Genomic DNA, 21,147 nt, shown 5'->3' on the forward strand with positions numbered 1-21,147 from the left:
AGCTGTTACAAAATATAATATTTTGTGTTCAACAGAAGAAAGAAACTTGGAACAAATTGAGGGAGAGTAAGTTATGACAAATTTTTTATTTCTGGGTGAACTATCCCTTTAAGCAGACAGTCTACTAATACTCTGACTGGTAGTTGGCATGTAGTTGCAAATACAGTATAGTAGAATGTCTAAAGTGGACAATCGAAATAAAGTGTTATCGAATTACCCCCCACACACTTCAGGTCGTGAAATTCTAATAAAGCAGCTGCGTTCATGTTTAAGTGCTTCTGAGACTCAAACGATCTATTTTTGTAACACTCTCTCTTCCCTTGCAGGACTCAGCCCTAAACAAACGTACATCAGCTACAGCAACCATGCAATCTAGCCAAGTGATAAAAGGCCACTACCGAATCCCAGAAGTGACCCCTGGAAGACAGCATCTCAAGATAAATCACTCTCACGTTATTTCACGTATGGAAGTGAAACAGCGGATGGTTGGGGGACCTCCACAGACATGTTTCCATTAATGAAGCTTATGTGAAGTCACACAGGGAGCATCTGGGGAGGCCGTGACTGTTGAGACGTTGATGTTGGAATGACGGTCTGTCACCCAGACTATTCCATTACAGCTTGCTCTATCTATTCCAGATGTCATTGTTAAAGTGATACACACTAATTAAGGACAACATGTCAGTGTCTGCTGTTTCATTGGCGCTAACACTATGTGGTGGCTAAAAAAAGAAAAAGAAAAAGAAAAAAAAGTATAAAAAAAAATCATTTGGAGCTTTTTCTTCTTGTTTTCTCCTTGGTGATGACAACAGCAAAGGCAGTGACCATTGTTTACAGATGTTGAGCATGCTGGTTTTGACATCCTGTGCTGTGTTGTTTTTCTCTTTCTTTCTTTCTTTTCGTTTTTAACAAAAAAAAGAACCTTCTGGAATGCTGTTGAACTATGTTGCTGTATTGTTACCTCACCATGGGCCTTGTGAAACTGTTGAAGATGTACGAAGTGCTCTTTGGAGTAATGTTTGCTTGTGCATAAGTACACACCTTTGAGGAACTCAAATCTGCCCTGTTGTCAAAATGTGCTATAGCTGTCACAGTCACCTGTGCGAAATCGAAAAATCACAATTTAGAAATGGCGTGACGCCAGCTTGGAAAGGAACGCTCGAGATATTAGAACCAACATCCACTGGACCAGGAGGTCGCGCGTAAGTTACCTTCATAAGAATGCAGCTACCGAAGACTTTTAAAGAAATTCAAAGCATCACCAATCTCAAGTAAAGGAATGGTTCTAAGAAGCTCGGAGAGAGTAGATGACAGGATTCAGTATTCGTATCTGGAAATGTCAGGTGATAGAGAGACAAGCTGATTTGTCTCTTTAGATGTTTGTGAATTTAAGATTCAGTTCTTATGATTTCTCCTCTTTGTTTTTGCACTGTTTGTGCTGCAGAATAAAATGTCTATGTTGACCGTGATAAATGGCAACTTAATGTGTGTTCCCGATTGCTAATGTTTGCTTTTCATCCTAAAAGAGAAAAAATCGTCAGAAACAGTGCCTGAATTAAAGTATTTGTAAAATAAGACATATGAGGTATGTGAAGCATGTTAATTTTTATACATAAATAATTTCTAATAAAGAAATTTTTCAAAACGCATTGTTTTATGCAAAAAAAAAATCATCTCTGCATTGTTTGCGATGTCAAATGTTTATGTCACATATGGCTTGGGCTCATTGCTAGATCTTTTTTCACTCATTGTTCTTCTGTCAGGCAAAACCCGAATGTTGGATTGCTTCGAAAAGTAATAGCGCGGCTCTCTTCTATAAACCCAATTTGGGTGATGATTCAGATATGTAGCACAAGCTTTTGTGGCAAGAATAATAATAATACAATAATAGTTATACAAGCATAGTAATAATAGACAAACCCTAAACTGAAACATACATTATAAGCTTTAATTTTTCTGAGAGTTGCATTTCCTCGTCATGGGCTAATACTCTATTGCATTTCTTTTTATATATGTTTTTGGTCAAAAACCCAAAAGGGTTATTCTCATAACTAAATGAAAATGTTATCTTTAGTGCATTTAAAATCTCCTTCAAGAAGGCACTTAGTCCTGAAGATTCAGAGACAACCTGGCACAGAGGCACAGTGGAAATTAAAAGAAATGTAGTTTTTTCTGAAATATATTGCTTTTACAACAGGCAGCCGTCTATCATAATGTGCATTTCTGAAGGCCCCATTATTAAGTGTGAGATGTATCTGCCATCAGCGGCAACAGAGTAGAAGACAGGTGCTATAAAGAAAAGCGCTGGTGATGTATAACGGCATCGCTAGCAGACATAAATTATAGCCCATGTTAGGCTTATTTAGGTCTGTCTCGAATACAGGACATAAAACAGGGGCTTGATTGGAATGCTGCTCAATCTCTCTGACAGTGCTTAGAAATTGATGGAAAGAGCATAGAGTGAAGGGTGGATCAGGATGCTGTGCAAAGGAGGTCATGTACTCTGAGATCAATACTGAGAGTGTGTGTGTATGGGGTGGGGTGGGGGGGGGGGGGGGACGTTGTAGTATGTAAGCTGAAGAGGGTTGTTAACAAGGGTTGTAGATGAGTGAAACATGCATTACCATTTATTCATAAGAAATATATTATTTTATTAAAAAATGTATTTAAAAAAAAAAAAGTCCCTCCATCTATAATAAATAGACCATAGCCAAAAAAAAAAATGCCTTTTTTTTTTTTTACTGAGAGATTTATTTGTGAGGGAATAATTATGTCATTATTTTATCAGAGGCTTACACATATTAGGCTACTTACAGTTAGTATGAACCATGGATTCATTTGAAAGATGACAGCTATTGGTTTGATGCAGTGCAGGAGAAGCAAAATGTAAAATAAAATAACGCAATATAAAAAATGCAGTCTGATGTTCCGAGTATAAATACGATATTGGCCCTTAAAACGGAAGCTCAAGCATGTTCGCTTGACGTGAGAACCAATGAGGTTCATTCTCATGTTTCGCAGCACGTTTGAGCTTCAGGCAAGAACCAATGAGGTCCATTCTCGTGTTTTGCAGCACGTTTGAGCTTCAGGCAAGAACCAATGAGGTTCGTTCTCGTGTTTTGCAGCACGTTTGAGCTTCAGGCAAGAACCAATGAGGTTCGTTCTCGTGTTTCGCAGCACATTTGAGCTTCAGGCAAGAACCAATGAGGTTTGTTCTCGCACCTCAAGCATGTTCTATTGAGCTTCTGTTTAAGTTCGCTTATGAACTTAATGAACTTTGAATGTTTATATGTGAATAAAAGCCTAAATTCAATCTGTTCATCATATAAAGTGATCAAGTCTCTAAGCTGGACTAAACCGCTCAATTCACATGGATTAGTTTTATGAACTTTTTGAAGCATCAAAGTGGTACCTGCAAGCTGTCAATGGAGGAACAGAAAGCTCTCAGATTTCATCAAAAAGATCTTCACTTGTGTTCTGAAGATGAACGAAAGTCTTATAAGTTTGGAACGACATGAGGATGAGTAATTAATGGCAGAACTTTCATTTTTGGGTGAACCATCCCTTTAAAGGACAAATCCAGTGAAAAATGAACCTAGGGGTAATTAACACATGGTTACCGAGTCGATCGTTCCCTGCGATGCGTTTTCATGAAAATCGAATGTATAGAGTTTTATCTTTAAAAACAGATTAGCTCATAACAGTAGTATATGGGGCACAGAGTAAGTATGTACTGTAATGTAATGTACAGTAATGTACTGTCTTTATAAAGTATCTTCTTATTAAACTGTCTGTACACTTACAAAGTTCTCAATGCTTCGGTTTGTATGTAAGGACCCTCATTATGTTACCGTGTTAGTGTAAACACGGCGATTTATTTTTACTTACTCTGTGCCCCATATACTACTGTTATGAGCTAATCTGTTTTTAAAGATAAAACTCTATACATTCGATTTTCATGAAAACACATCGCAGGGAACGATCGACTCGGTAACCATGTGTTAATTAACCCCAGGTTCATTTTTCACTGGATTTGTCCTTTAAGGAGCTTAATCTGCTTCAAGTGTAAAAGGAAATGAATTACTACTGATGGTTGATATGACATCCATTTCAAACATTACAATACCCATGATAACTTTCGTTAATTCTACAATAAGTAAATCCACTTCACTGGCTTATTACTCTTTGACAGCGATGCCATAGAAATATCTAGACAGAGCTACCGCAAAAAAACGGAAGTTCAGCTTCAAACACAAAATTCTAAAGATGGCTGCATGTTTGTTGGCACATAAGATCTAATAGAACTTTTATTCTTTAGATCATTTATTAAGGCCATTTTGCCCTTTTGGCTGTTTACCTTTTTAATAATATTGCTGTCTTGACGCCAGCCAATCACGAGTGAAACGATATATCTACCCTTTCTAGTGAACACAAGAACATGCAGTGATATCAGGAAACTTAATCCGGATATTTGAATCAAATCTGCAAATTCGTTTGAAGAAACAAATTAGCCAGAGATCAATGATCACAATTAAAAGCTTTCATCTGTCAAATCACCTGAGAGGTATTAAGCGAACGGAGCCTTGAACTATAGAGCAGGCTACATTATCCTGATCATTACATGGCTACTTAACAAATAAAAAAATAAAAAAATAAAGATAATAAATGGAAACAAAAAATATAAATGTTAAAAATAATTTTATATGTGAGAAGACTGCTATATACAAGACATGAAACAATGTAGGACAGTGGTTGCCAGGGACAAGAGTCAAAATATACCTTACAGTTTAGCTTATACAACCACAGAATGTTGCGACTGACCAATCAGAATCAAATCTTCCACAGAGCCATGTAATGATTTATTAATAATGTGATAATGATTCCTTAGATTCTAGACCCAGCATTTTCAGGGGGCAGAATCTTAAATATGTGTTATTCGTTAATCTTTCAAAATCAAAAACATTCAGATTCTTCCAGGTGTCGAAGGTTTTGCATGTGGTCTCAGAATTTTGGACACCACTGCGCATTTGTTTATGCAATCTTTATTTTTATACTACCATACATTTCATACTTGCAGATGTTACGTAAGTTACAATGTTTGGCGGTTTTGCTTGCAGACTAATTTAAAACAATCAGCACATATCATTTTTATATAGCTACTAACAAATCTTCTTTGGCCATTTTTTATTCAAAAACAAATTGAGCACACTTAGCCTACTGAAGTAACGTTTTACTCGGGTTAGGCTATTACTAGAGATATGTATGATTCTTTTAGCTCAGTATGCACATTGCATCTCAGATTTCATTTCAAATCAGCTGCATTCAGATGCATTTGGACACATAGGAGCAAAACAAAGAAATTGAAACAAACAGCTCAGCTCAGGTTGATTTCAGTCAAACAGCACCTCATAGTGGTAATTTGTGGATGTGTGTTACCCATGTGCACCTCTCATATAGCTAGGCTATCACATTCTGGCACACTGCTGTGTAAATACTGTAAGAACAACCCTAGCTTTCACGCAAAATAGACACTAAAGCTATTTAAATTCCCTGACTCCGACTAATTTCGCAGCGCTAACCCTTCCTTCTGCCTTAAAGAGGGATTCACAAACACTTAGGGCTAACGGATTAGGTTGTGTAAATGTGTGTTTGCAAGCGTACATGTGTTGGGAATGTGCTGTGATGAAAAGCGTCTTTGTTTACTGTTACTGAGGTGTCAAGTTATAGTCGGGCCAAGCAATTTGCACCGAGCTTCAATCTGTCATAATGGCAGCTGGTGCAGGTCCTTAGAGACTTCTCCTGAAGAGAGTGTGCTTTTTCTTTTTGTTCTCTTTATTTAGTTTACTGTGTCTTATGATTAAAATGTCAAAAAATAAAAGATTGTCAGCAGCCTTTGCGGGTTGAACTCTACCTTTCCTCATGCTTTCCTCAACCATGTTTCCTAAATTACAATTTTGATTCTGTATTGCACACATAATTGCCATTTAGCTCCACTTTTATTGGTTGCTTTATACAATGTCTGAGTGTCACATATCTCTCAATCTTAATCAATTGATTTAGCCAAGTTTGCCACTTTGGTCACTTTACATGTTAGACAATCTTTTTCTTCTCTAAGTAGGTGATCGTGGCCTGAATAAAAATGAAGGCTTCATATCAATAATCTGAAGTACATAGCTCCCTGGAACCAGATTTGAACAATCAACAAGGTATTAAAGCCAGATTTGAAGATTATAGCCCTATTCGGACGGGACTAGTTTGACATGGAGAGGTGGGGTAAAGTAATTATTACCAGAGCTTCTCTGTGATTTTAGTCCCGAAAGAAAGAAGACCGAAAGCACTTGTTATGGCGCTTTTCCACTACACAGTACCAGCTCGCCTCGACTCGACTCGCCTTTGTTTGGTTTTCCACTGTGTAAAAGTTGTACTTGAACATGGGATGGAAAACGGAGCGAAAAGCGAGTCGAGCCGAGACGAGGCGAGTCGTGTTGAGTTGAGTCGAGTTGAGCTGGTACTGGTAATGGAAAAGCGCCATTAGAGGCACAAAACATCTTTTAGCGTTATCTGAAGTTAATTAATACATCGTTCCACCGGACATAACTGTTTGATATATATATATAAATATAGGCAAATCGAGTTACCCCTCCCACTTCTGCTGGTTTTACTGAGATATCTTATCCCGTGCGAATTGGCCATTAAGTCAATGGTACCTCAGAACTGTTCATAGTTTCCCACATTCTTCAGAATATCTTCCTTTGTGTTATATGTGGACAGAACGCAAAGCTTCAGGATCTCAGCTCAGCTCTTTATGAAACGTTTTGCCCTGTTGGAGCTTGAAAGCCACTGGTCACCATTGTCCTTCATTGTTTAAATGAAAAAGAGCAGCCTGGACTTTCTGATAAATAACTAGTGTTTAGGACATCCAATTCTAACACATCTGCAGAAATTTGCAGACCAGTCACTTAAACAATAGTGAACAGTGAGAGAATTCAACAGGATCCTAAAATAAGGAATTAGGTCAAGTGTATTTGCTGAATTGTCCCTTCCTCCCAAAAGCATAAATTCACTCAAAATATTCCCTCAGTTATGCATACTAAACTACATCAGGCGTAGCAGCTGAGCAGATCCCAGAGCTGCCGAACTGTGGATGTGGTCTCACATGTTAGTCACATCACGTTCTGCTTTATTATTATTATTGTGCTCCAGAGGAAGTCATTTAACCCAAACTTGCTGTGCTTCTCCAGTGGGGATTCCCCTGCAGTCGCTCTACACAATGAATGTGCACAGAAGTGAACACTTACTAATTCCTTCAGATCTAATTGATGGGCTCATCTCATAACTGCTTAAGAGAGCTGCTGCACTGGGCCTTAGTGAATTTAGCTTTTTGAGAAGTTTCACTAGAGGCCTTGTGTTTGTGGAGTGTGACCATAAGCTCTTTTATTCATTATAGGCCATAGGCAAAAAATCGGGGCTTATGAGGGACTTGCGCGGATTCATAATTCAAATGGGGTTTAATTGTGTTTACAGATTTGTTTAGCATTAAATTGTTTTATTTGAAGTCACCATCATGTCAGTTTGGGGCCAGATTATGTTTTTAAAGAAATGAATACTTCAATTCTGACCATTTGACTATTTCTGTCAAATAAATGCAGCCTTGGTGAACAGAAGCGACTCCTAACTTTGAATAGTTTGTGTGTGTGTGTGTGTGTGTGTGTGTGTGTGTGTGTGTGTGTGTGTGTGTGTGCTTGCGTGTGTGTTCTGGTAAACCACATTATGGGGACAAAATGTCCCCACAAAGATGGCAATATCTGAAATCCTTGTCCTTTTGGTCCCCATGAGGAAAACAGCTTATAAATCATAAATCAATTTTTTTTGGAAAATGTAAAAATGCAGAAAGTTTTCTGTGATGGGTAGGTTTAGTGAAAGGGGATAGAATATACAGTTTGTACAGTATAAAAATCATTATGTCTATGGAAAGTCCCCATAAAACATGAAAACACAATGTGTGTGTGTGTGTGTGTGTGTGTGTGTGTGTGTGTGTGTGTGTGTGTGTGTGTGTGTGTGTGTGTGTGTGTGTGTGTGTGTGTGTGTATTATTTGTCTATAACATACGCATCAATTATGTGCAACACTTACCTTTTAAAAAAAAACGTGTAAAATCCCATGTTTTTGAGTCTGCAGCACACAGATGTCAAGTAGACTTGTCTTAGACGTAATATCTGATGTAATTATATTTTGAATCTAATGACAAATGCGGTGGATTTGATGAAGCAATAAGTACTGTCAATATAATATGTTTTGCCCTGTGGGGAATCCAGTGTGTAGTGCTGTGTCAGAGCCCTGGGAGGCCAGTGTGCCAGTGTGCTCTCCACTCAGTGCCTCTGGGTAAACACACTGCACAGCTGTTTGATTGATTACCAGCGAACCACACTTGCTCTGATTAACAGCCAGTCTCCAGCTTGTCACCCAAGTATCTGGTGTAATTTCTTGCTTTTTACTTGTCAGCAGATTGAGAGTGTGTAATTTTGACCAGTGCACTTGTCACCAATCCCGAGGGGATATAAACGGTAATCACATCTCGATTAGGGAGCTGTACACTGCAAATTACTCCATGTTGGTGTTGTGACAGTGTTAATTTACACAAGTTGAAAGATGGAAATAGATGTCTGAGTAATGTGCAAAATGCAAGATACAGACCAACAAGCGACCAAATTACTAGTGTAATTAAAAACATTTGTTTTCACGGACCATTGATGCCTTATAGCTGGGCACAACTTGAAAAATGTCAAAAGATCTGAATCAATCTGAATCATGTTCACACTGAATTCCAAAAGATCAAATGAGTTCTAATTACCAAATAGTTAACTTGTTCTGTAAGACGTCAATAGAAGCCATAAGGACTAGAAAGCAAAAAGGTATTAGTGAACAACTAACACATTAATATGAGTATATATAGCTCTCGATTTTACGTTCAAAGGTTTCTGTCATAATCTCAGCTGTTTTCCATACAATGAAAATTCACAATGACCACATCTGCTTCAATAATGAGTTTATTTTTTATTTTTTATAATTTTATATAGTTCAAGTAGATAGATAGATAGATAGATAGATAGATAGATAGATAGATAGATAGATAGATAGATAGATAGATAGATAGATAGATAGATAGATTATTAAAAAAAGTGTTACATAAAAATACTGTACATTGATTCAAAAAATACATGTATTTCATAACAGCTTATGTATCCCACTGTTATGCGATTCTTTTTGTTGGCACTATGCACAGTATATTTTTCTTCTTACAGTACAGTATTTACAGTACATTCATCATATTTGTCGTCTAGTAATTCTAGCATATACATCAAAGTTGAATATTAAGCCCCTCGAGGTTGCATGTCCACTGGTTTACAGCCTTGCAGATTGGAGATTTGACTCACCAGGCTTGAAGAATTCCAGGCCTATAATACTCCCAGGCTGTCTGCTTTATCACAAGACTTTGTTGATTCACCGCTTACATGCAGCCACGGCAAGTCCCGGTAAACTTTCACCTTTTAGAAGTATTTATTCACGTCGTAACACAGGATCTAGTGCCATTAATTGGACGTCACGAGTGTACCAGTGGCTGTAGGGTCAAGTCAACAGAGAAGACACTGTGTTTGCAAGATTCTGGCTTAAGACCTAAAGAATTCACAGTCGACAACCAGCTATTGGTGTTACACCTAGAGAGAGAAAGAGACAGGACAAAAAAACAAGGACACTGAATATTAGGAGGAGACGGGGAATCCGCCTTGCCTAATGGGTAACACGAGAATATACGAAAAAACACATTGAGCGCGAGGCAAATAGCTCGCCGATTAGCTGTTGGATGGGGCGAAATTGAAGCATATATCGACTGCAGCTGTAAATAGAGACGTCTCGGTTTTCAGCGCCCCACCCCCTCCCCCACCCGGCTCAACCTCCCCCACCCGGCTCAACCTCCCCTCACAGATCACATGATGTACAGAAAATACCATTCAGGCCACCCACTCACAGACACTCACTCTCTCTAATGAAGACTCCACTGATAGTACATCCAAGTGGATTTGGAGTGACTGGCAACTGCAGCACTGCAGGCTTAATATAAACCTAATACACACGATCAGTCATTTATATGGTACTCGTGATATGCCATTCCTCTTAGTAATGTGTCAGGCTTTTTGGGCAGAGTTCAAGGTTGGGATTGTTCTGGTGTCAGCTTTCAAAGTCAAGATCAGGGTAATATTTGTTCGGATTATACAATTGACTCAGAGCTACGCTCCACTCACCTTGGTCGCTGCTAGTCACTCAGATGTGCTTTACAGAATGCAAACTGTAAAATGTACTCATAAATTTGCAAAAACGTAATGTAGGACTTCATGATCAGGTTCAGTTGCAAGCTAGAAACACGCAGCAGTGTGAGAGCACAATGGGTGTGTGTAGCTTCTGCTCTGAATATGCGTCTTATGCGTCCGATGTGAAAAAGCCTCACATCCATTGGGAATGAATGTATGACAGAAAAGGTCATAACTGGCAAACATTATAAACATTAAAAATATATTTATTTATCCCTACACTAAAAAATGAACTTAGTCAATAACTTATGACAACATGTTTTTACAACTCATCAAAATAAGTTCAGCCATTTTCAACTTTATTTTTTATAAGAAAAGTCAGTTTTTTGAATTTGAAGTCAGTTTAATGTAATTTAAGTTGAAATAACTTAAAAATCCAAGTTGATTGTACTCAACAATAGCAGACTTAAAATTAACTCGACGTGCAACAAAAGAAGCTGTTTCCTTGTTAGTGTTGGTGCTTCTGCAACAATATATAGTGTATTCTTCATTAAAGAGTTGTAAGCCACGAACTAAACCAACCAGATACAAACTGAATCACAACATTATAAACTTTGATTTGAAGCAAAAACGTATTTGAAAATTAGACAAAAAGACAAGGAGCTGTGTCCTCAAGCTTCAATGAGGGATACACAATGGATAAACAAAACAACTGATTTAAAGGTGTTGAAATCTAAATAAAGAATAAATAAATGATTAATGAAGAAATAAAGATATAGACAATATATCTTATTTATTGCAAAATATGCACATATGTACGCACACAAATGTTTAATTATAGCGACAAAATTGAAATAACAATAACAATCAAATAATATTTCTTACGTTTATTGCAAATATAAGCATATATTTATATATTTACATATTTAAGTAACAACAAAATGAAATACAAATTATGGATGAATATAAAACTTGATTTCAAGATGTACATAGAAACATGTTTTTATAGCTTAGTGTTAATTTCGCGGCTCTGGTTTCAAATATTTATTGCAGTTTTATGCAAGTTTTCTGTTTTAAGAATACTGCAAGTGCACCTGCCACTGTCAAATGTGAATGTGGAAGAATATAAAACAGTGGTAGCCATGTGATTGATTTTTGGAAGCAATTCATTTTCCCACACACAGTGACTTAAAATGAATCAGGCCTTGACCTGCTGGAAGCCGTCTAATACCCTGCACTGGTTATCATTTAGCCATGGGAGAGCTGGTTAATAGACTCTTGAACTAGATTTCCAACATAAACACACCACTGAGAAGTTAGCACAGGCATGAGTACAAAACATAAAAACAAGTTTCTCTGTAATACAGCAAAAAAGGGCAGCCTGTGGTCATTTCCATGCAGCGGTTTAAACAAACAAGAATTGAATCCAGTCTGAAAAACCAAAATAAGATTTCAGGTTTTGATTTTAATTGGTGCCTGAAATACTGTATATATTCCCTCTAAGATGGTATATATGGTATTGTGTTTGTTATCAAAATCATCAGTTGATAATGCTGTAAGATCATCAGTTAAACTGTTACGGACAGAAAAAGACAGCATTGGTATTTACAGATTATCATGATGAATCATCTTATTTGGAAATTAATATTTGCATGCGCGACATGACATATTTATAACTGCAAGATGCAGCAATTCCAACTGATTAACTAAAAATGTAAATTCACAGATAACCTGTTGGAATTTCATTACGCACATATGCTATTTTCTCCCCAAACAATGTGATCATCAGTCTAAAAAAAACTACTTTAGCATGTCCTCTGCACAACAACATACATTTAGAATGCTGTTATTTCTTCCCAAAAAGGCTTAGAAGAACAAACGTTTTATGTAAAATTCTCAGTCATCTCACATCTCATTAATGTTGTTTATAGGAAGGGTTTCTTGCTCACTCCAAAAAGTTGTCCAGTCAAATCTGAGATGGTGATGGAAACTCGTATACTGTGTTTAAATGTGTAATTTTGGAGGTGAGGCAACATTAAAATCATCAACAAAAAGGCATATTTGCCTATAGCTAAAGTATTTTGTAAATACCCGCACCCGCATGCAGCACTTAATAGACCAAAACGTTGTACACTCGATAAATGGGAACAGAAATTGTGTACTGGATCATACAAAAACTGCCCTGGAGCATACATGGATGGATTAGATTACACAAACAAACAACCAAAAATATAATTTCTCATCAAAGGCGCTGTTCAGAATGCTGTTCCGGATCATTTCGGCTCGATTTGACCCCTGCTGGCCCTTGTTGAACTGCCAACTTCAACCTGGAACTAGAGCAACATCAAAATGATTTTGAGGTACAAAATCAGCATTCTAGGATAAGCATGATTTATTATAATTGCAATGTTTAAAGTGTTTTTATATATCAATTTCCATAAACAGGCTACAATTATATGACGAGAACCTCATGGGTGTCAATAGATCTGGATTACCTTGACGCAATGTGTAAGTGACAAACTTTTCCCACCTTCCAGTAACCTCTCCACAGCCAGTCTTCCCTAAAAATAACTGCTGATTTACATGTTGTCTGGAGTTGTGTTCTGTGCAAGCTGTGCTGAAATGGCTGCCTTGAAGGTGCTGTAAATCAGGGGTTCCGTGTCAGGGCTTCAGTTGGTGACTTTTGCCACTTGAAGGGTTTGAGAGTGATGTCACACTAACAGTTGCTTACAACTCATCGAGACTCTCTACAACGACTAACTAGAAAACCAATTGCTTCGTGGGAGGCATGAACCGTGCAAACATTAGCTGTAAAATAAAGGTTTATGTATAGTTGTTCGCCACAAAATTTCGATTTTCTGGGCCATTGGAGCAAAAATAAAACATCAGAAAGCATCATGAGTGCTGCATCATTTTGTTTAAATCTGCTCGTAACTTCAGTTATGAAGACTCAATTATATTTCTAAATCAGTTCCATATAGCTAGTGAGAAAAAAACATGCCATATCGCTGTTACAGTCCAGATGATGGTGCAAATAAATCTATTTTTATAGAACAAGAGGGGGTGTGGATGATCAAACACAAACAAATAAGGGAAATGACTGAAGTGCTGACAGGTTGTCAAATTGGGAAAAGTGTTGATGATGAGTGAGAGCATGTGATGGAGGAGGCTAAATAAAAGTTGGATTCGCAGTTGAGTAAAACGTGGTTCTCAGATCACCACCATCAAATCAAATCTGGTCTCAGTATATGCCTGACCTTTCTCTCTTGCTAAAGCATAGACTTTTCTTTTGACATTGTAATATTTCTTTACCATAATATCATTTAAATTAGATAATTTACTTTACTTTGTGTGTTAATAATATTATTGGTAATACTTTACAATAACGTTCATTAGTTAACATTAGTTAATGTATTAACTAACATTAACTAGCAATGAGAAATACATTTGTTACTGTATTTATTAACATTATTTAATAAAAATACAGCTGGTCATTGTTTGTTCATGTTAGTTCACAGTGCATTAATAATGTTAACAAGATTTTAATAAAGTAAATGTTGAAATTAACATTAACAAAGATGAATAAATGCTGTATACGTGCAGTTCATTATTAGTTCATGCTAACTAATGTAGTTAACTAATGTTAACTAATGAACCTTATTGTGAAGTGTTTTGTATTATTATTATTATTTTTATTATTATTATTATTATTATATGTATTAGGTCTAGAAAGGAGACATGCAAACAAATGAGCCCTTCAGAACATGGCACAAGATTTAGACATGCAGCGGTGGTTGAATTATACAGTGTATGTTGGACTGATCAAAAGTGATAAATCTTGTCTCGTATAACTACTATATTCCTAGGTCACAAATATTTGTCTGCATTGAAATACATTTCTTGTAATGACTTGTCTTTGTTATTTAATCCATATAAAAAATGTACATGGCTAATCACTTTATTTGCAGATTGCTTAACACCTTGAAATCCGACTTTTTCCACTTCCATCCATTTGCACATGCACCACAAATTAACACCCTGGAAAAAATAATTGACTTTTTCATTTCCTAACGATGTTTTAATTAATTAACAAGTGAGGCGGTTCAAGATAGAGAATAATGCCGGATCAAGACAATTACGAGTTGCATATTATGTTGTCCACTGTTTTTTATTAATTCATGCAAAAAAATCACATCTGTTTTATTTCCTTAATATATTAAAACAATACAGTTTGACATAATAAGTAACAAAAATGTCTTTAAATATGTATTCTCAATGCTAAGCATAAGTCATTTAATGCAAAAATCTACATATTCTGTTAGATCTTCTATAACGGATGTATATATTAATTAAAAATCATAGTTGACTTCTTGCAGCATTCAGTTTATTACTTCCTTTTGAACTTCAGAACAGAATACAACAGAGACAACAATGCAGAATATTATAGCCGTGCAACATGGCATTCAGTGTGTAGGGCAATGTTGTAATTCTCTGAGCATTGTTCCTTTACTACCAGGGCCACCAGCTGTGTTCACTCGTTAGAGATCGTCATATACTGTATAAATGGAAACTTGTAAACCAGATGCAAAGCATCACTGAAGGTGCAAATATTATGTTCATTACAGGTTTAACATAATATGGTGCAAATTGTTGCATAGAGTATTAGTGATTCCATGAACAAAATAATCTAATTGCCAAGTGCAAAGCATTGGCTTTCTAGCATTAATATTAGGCTATATACTGTAGCAACATTTTAGTTAAAGACAATCTGTTTCACAGTCACATTTTGATTGGCACATTTGACACATGAACTTTGTCAAATGTGAGAAGAACTAAGACTGCAGTTCTAGGTTCAAGTTATGATTAGTTTTTATTCATGTTTTGAGGGCTAGATAATTGGTAATAGTTAGTTGATTATTTCACTGTATTGTAATTGTCCGTCACTGGTTCAGGCTGTTTTAACTTACCATAAAAGTATGCATCTGTCAAGTGGGTCGCATGACTGTGCGATTTCAGCAATCCTATTAGATCATTACAAATTACAGTGTACAACATGGATCTAATAAACTTGGGTACGACATGTATGTAGACTGTACGGTGATGGCACCATTTAGTCGTAGTGTTAGTATAGAAGGATAAAACGTCATCAGCATGCACTAGTGGTAAACAAATTGAGCAAGATGAATCACACTTTGCCAATTGTGTTTTTTATGTGCGCTAAAAAAAAAACAGGGAGAAAGCGAAAGAGGAGAGTATGGACGCAGTCATAGGGAAACACCCACGGACCGTCGGCTGAACGTCTGATGCATATGGCACACAAAATTGGAAACACTGCTGGAGTTTCAATCAGTCGTCATCTGATTGGTTGAATTCTCCAGGATTTCCGGGGAGAAGTGTGTGTCGAGTTCTTTAACGTTCCACCTGGAAACAAAGCCGTTTTAACGCCAAACCTCTCATTGAAGAAGAATACCATCGTGTTTACAACTGTAACAATGAACGCTTATCAGGATCAACTAAATGCTGGATTTTCAAAAGTATGTGAAGTTCACATTGTTGCAGTAAACTTCCAAACTTGTTATTTTAGGGACATCACACCTAAACATGACGCTAAACAAAATGAACTGTGATTGGTTGCTTTGCTCATCCTCATGGGCAGTCCTTGGCCAATGAAATCTGATATGGTTTCCAGACCTTCTGCAGTCAGTCTGAAGGTCTGGCTATGTCCGACAAATATGTGAAAGGGTCATATGTTTTTCTAGCTGGGGATTACATCATCGCCCCCCTTTCATAGGGGTTGATGTGTATTAAAGAGAAAAAAGGAAAATACATGGTTTTAGTGTCAAACTATAAGGTTTTTTATGTTATCAAATAATAATACTCCTCAAGACAAGTGCAGTTACTGTTCAGCTATTGTTCATTCGATGCAGTCTTCTGAACTAATTTGTTCTATGTGAAAACAATGGACCTTTTTCACAGACGGTGATACTGCGTTTTAACAGTCATCAGCAAAGTTGAGTCATAAATAAGTTAGTCTGCTAAGTTAGTCATATTTTATTTTATTTTAGTCATATTTTATCTGGGAAATGCTAACTTTAGCCTGCTAGCATTGAAAGCATACGATCCCACCCTCCCTGCAAATCGCCAACCAAAGCCACGCCTCCTCCAAAACACATGAACACAGGTTATACATATTTATAAAAATACATTTAGACTGCTTAACATAGTGATTGCTATCCCAAAACGTCACATACTGACGCGTCTTGACCAAACGGCAATATACGACGAAAAGGGTACCCCTAAAACGTCCATATGAGACGAAGACATAAGCGCACCAGCAGCGCCTCTTAGCGGTACCCTAACGCATACCTAAACCTACCCATAACCCAAATCGTCACATACGGACGTTTTAGGGGTACCCTTTTCGTCGTATGTTGCCGTATGGTCAAGACGCGTCAGTATGTGACGTTTGGGGGTGAGACTGTGTTCTTCAACCAGCATAACAAAAAGAAAAAAAAAATCTGTAGAGAAACACCTATTGCACCTTTAATTTTTTTTTAAATGTAAGACTATACTTTCTATTATATTACCTTTGCATCTCTATTTTTTCCCTCTTTTAGAAAATTGTGAAAACACTATTGGGAACACAACACATAGTTATATGTAGTCTCTCATTCACCGCTATGGAAGTTTATGCAACTATGCCGACTTCCACTCAAACCCGGAAATCTGAAAAGGGTCAATATGTACGATTTGTAACTGAGCGCCGAATAATAATCAATCACTCACTCATCAACAAAGAACACGCTGTAGACATTCCTGTAGACATTCACTGTAGACATTCCTACATAACTTTGCTCAGTGCACAATGTTATCCAATACCCATTCGTCCTGCTTCCATTTGTAGACTTAGCAGCAAGGCCATGGTGTAGTTTAATGAGAAGGTAATAAAAACTTGTGACCCATTGGCCTTTGTCGTTCATGACTCCAAGAGGATTAGCCATCTTTTCCCACATTTTACCATGTGTGCTCCAGGTCAGCCTTCACGTGGTTCTGCTATTCAGAACATCCAAGCCGTTACACTCGCAATTCAGTGGTTTATTAGTTGGGTTTAATTCCAAGTACACAGGAGCTGAACCCAGAGAATGTCAAGAAGATTACAGTGAAACATGAGTATTAACAAACTTAACATGGACACACTAATGCACACTATACTTTTTACATCTAAAATGTGTCCATAAACACATGCTGATAATTATGGAGGAGATTATATTTATGTTCTAACACAAATGCCTATTTTATCTGGCTGAAATGAGAGGAGTGTATCTTTCCTAACACCTAAATGCAATCTGTGCTCCACTCCATGGTTGTAACCAAATGATGAACTCACAAACATAATTGCCTAGGGGATTGTTTACTAAATGAATATAATTATGTAAAATAATAATGTCATGTATTTTATGATTGGCTATTTTTTCAAGGCTGCTTCATAATGTTATGTCACATATATAAGATACGTGCATAAAGTCCAAAAGTCCAAACAAATCTGGGATATTTTTTGCATAAAAAAAAAAAAAAAAAAAACTATTAGGATTTTGCAAAAAATAAAAATAAATAAGATTAGGTGCAACACTCAAAATTAAAGGTTCTTTATTGGCATTTACAGTTCCACAAAAAACCTTTAACATCCATGGAGCCTTTCCATTGCACTAAAGGTTCTTTATACTCTTAAAAAATAAAGATTTTCACAAAAGAAAGCAGGTTTTTACAGCAATGCTATAGAAGGACCATTTTGGTGAACAACCTTTCAGTGAACAGTTCTTAAAATAACCATTATTTTCTCAGTGTAAAGAACTATAAAAATACTACTGTATTATTTTCCACTATAAAAAAAACCCTTTATTTTTTTAAAATATGAGCAACAGTAAATGTCTTCTCCTCTTCCTTATAATGGGCTTTGCAGCTTGATTCACTGAATGATCACTGATGATATATTAGAAAGCAGCTTGTAAAAAATAGGTCTTTGAAAAAGATGATGTTTTAAAAATCTGTGATTGTTTTGAAAAACCACCAGTGGTGCTCGCAAGAACACTTTGTATTGTTGTATTAGATCACAACATGTTCTCTGTGCAGCTAACGGTACATAAAATGATTAATTTTTATCAGTGACATAAAATAATTTTTTTGCCAAGTTGTATTGCAAATGATTTCTTAAAAAAAAATGACAAGGAATTAAAGAGCAGAAACATCAACCACACTGTTGAGATATCTTTTTTCTTTTTTTTCAGAACTATTGAGTTAATCAATGCTGATTGAGGCATAAAGCCTAAAATAAACCCAGTTCGACAATTCATTCCGGTATTTGACTGTCAGTCTGAAGTAAAACTATGCACTTCCCAGGTAAGATCAAGATGAAATCATTTCAAAAGTCATTTCATAACAGTAAGGTGTCATGAGGATTCTTCCCAGAGACCCTCCCTTCCAATAGGAGAACTTGCTTTTGGCGGAAGCCAAGGTTGAATACATGGAACAACACACACACACACACACACACACACACACACACACACACACACACACACACACACACACACACACACACACACACACACACACACACACAAACTCAAAGGATTTATTACCTTGGACAACTTGGAAGCAGCACTCAAATATCAGAAGAGGCCAGAGCACTTTGAAAGAAGCAAGAGAGGAACACAGAGAACTGTGAACAGGTATGGATTTTTTTTATAGCCTTTTTGTTGTTGTTGTGACAGAACTGAGAGACATGCACAAAGAACAAGAAAACAATAAGAATGTCATACCTTTGTATTGTGCCACAGTCTCTCGCCACCCGGTGTACCTTGAACAGACACTAGTATGTTTTCTACGGAACACAAACTAAGTTTTCCTCTCTGTTGGGTGTACTGAACTATGAATGTACTTTGACTTAATATAACGCCTGTGGAGTTTTTACAATGCAGAGCTGACAACCTCATGTTACTTTGAATTCTGACACCTCTAAACTCTAAAATTATCTTCTTCTGGTTTAAAGACTTACTCCCTGTTTATAGACTTACTTTACACAGTCTCATAACATTATTGGACATAACATAGATGTTTTAAATGCAGTTTCTTACAACTAATTTGGTGGCCACACATCAGAATCGTTCGAGTTGGTCTTCCCGTCTTGGGTTTCTGGAATCTGTGATAGCTACTAGTCAGGTGGCATGAAGTCACATCAGAACAGTTGCAGAGATGTTCTAACTATAGATACAAGTATCACATCAAACGAAGCCAATGTACATGAAGGATTTCAAATCATTGGGTAGATGTTCATGTAACCATGTAACATATTTAAAATAATAAAAATTATCTTCTGATGAATGATTAGCGAATTGATCATTTTCAGTGCTTTTGAGTTTGCGAAAGATACTACTGTAATGAAAAATGCGATGGTGGGGAAAAAACCAGAGGAGCATGCAAGTAATGGTGTAATGTTCAATAATGTGGGATACTAATAAAGAACATCTGGATTATAAAAGCGATTATAGCACCTATTTCGTACCTGGATTCAACGTTCTGGTTTGAATGTGAATCATTCAAATTTTACTTACTAACTTTCAAAAGCACAACCTCAATATATCATATTAAACATATAATTTATAAGATACAGAATTTACAAAAATATCGATGTGACAGAAATGAAGTAGAAGCTGTGAATGAAAAAAGCAACAAGACCTTATGAAACAATAAAATCTTAATGTGTACCTATGGGAGTTGCTTTAAAATATTCAGTGTGACTATAAAGTGAATCCACAAAAACTCCTAATGCTGGCATCTGCATTGATGCTTTATGTGGTGAAGTGCTGAAAACACATCTGAACATTTTAAAGCTCTTCCTGAAATGTAGAAACTGGAAATAAACAACAAATTGGCTCAGCAATTATTATTTACCAGTTAAGCTTGTCACTGGCAGATATTCATTTATCTTTAAATGTTGTCTTCTTGGAGCCACAGAATTTTAAGAGGTGCATGGGGACATTTGAGAAGCCTGGAGAGTCTATCCACAGGAGCCATTTTAACTGGGAAAGGCTGAAAGGACAGAGCAAGAGATTTTATCGCCAATCAGAGAAATATAGGAGGGTGATAGACAGCAAAATTGGCTTTGCCTATTACTAAAAGTCATTTTGCTCACTTAAACACCCTGTGGAATCGCATCTTCTGTACTCTAAATAAAGTACTGACAAGCAGGCTGATTTATAACGTGGTCATTTCCTCACCTAAAACATGTGTTGCTTCAATCTAAGACCTGAGGGGCTCATTGCCAGCTTTCCCTAAAAGGAAAAATAGATGCAATGCTCCCATCAATATTAGATTAAATGCATGCCTGACTACTGTGCTGTTTGAGAAACTTACTTATGCACTGCTGAGATACTGGGATTACTAAAATAATCCCTTTTGTGAAAATTAGACTTATTTGTATTAACATTTTCCTCATGATGGTTAAATACCTCTAAAAATTTGTCAATTTTGGAGAGAGAATGTAATTTTAGACATTTCAGACAGGATCCTTGGCAAAGCCGAAAGTACAACTTACCCATTGGTGTTCGCATAAATATCACCTAATACATTGTACATTAATGATATGCATGCTATTACTTTCTAAGTGGCTCTCTTACTGAACTTCGCCGGTTTCTTGAAATGTAAATAACTAGCGCCAACCGAGGGCTGCGCTAGGCTGGCATAGTAGCCTATAATTTGACAAATGACTGTGTCCTACTAAACATGTCAGCAGGGCAATTCACAGAAAGGAAAAAAGGGTTAGTGGTATAGTTTAAAACTTG

At 36.7% G+C, this 21,147-nt stretch overlaps 2 protein-coding genes across 3 annotated transcripts in view; both read left to right on the top strand.

Moving 5' to 3' along the window:
* grm4 (glutamate receptor, metabotropic 4) overlaps nucleotides 1-724 on the top strand; it is a 166,011-nt gene extending 165,287 nt beyond the window's left edge. Inside the window, exon 11 of one of the 2 annotated variants that reach the window (XM_084127723.1) lies at nucleotides 327-724. In XM_084127723.1, the coding sequence (XP_083983849.1) occupies nucleotides 327-376 (50 nt within the window). In that variant the 3' untranslated portion in view covers nucleotides 377-724. The remainder of the gene's footprint in view (nucleotides 1-326) is intronic. The other variant, XM_084127724.1, reaches the window with a different exon arrangement.
* Nucleotides 725-18,837: 18,113 nt separating this feature from the next.
* The window catches only part of igfn1.1 (immunoglobulin like and fibronectin type III domain containing 1, tandem duplicate 1), a 28,778-nt gene continuing 26,468 nt past the window's right edge, over nucleotides 18,838-21,147 (top strand). Inside the window, exon 1 of the mRNA XM_084129135.1 lies at nucleotides 18,838-19,035. The gene's annotated coding sequence lies outside the window, so the exon portion shown is untranslated. The remainder of the gene's footprint in view (nucleotides 19,036-21,147) is intronic.

The sequence above is a fragment of the Abramis brama genome, assembly GCF_963993115.1.
Source record: "Abramis brama genome assembly, chromosome: 11".
In the NCBI taxonomy this organism is placed as follows: domain Eukaryota; kingdom Metazoa; phylum Chordata; class Actinopteri; order Cypriniformes; family Leuciscidae; genus Abramis; species Abramis brama.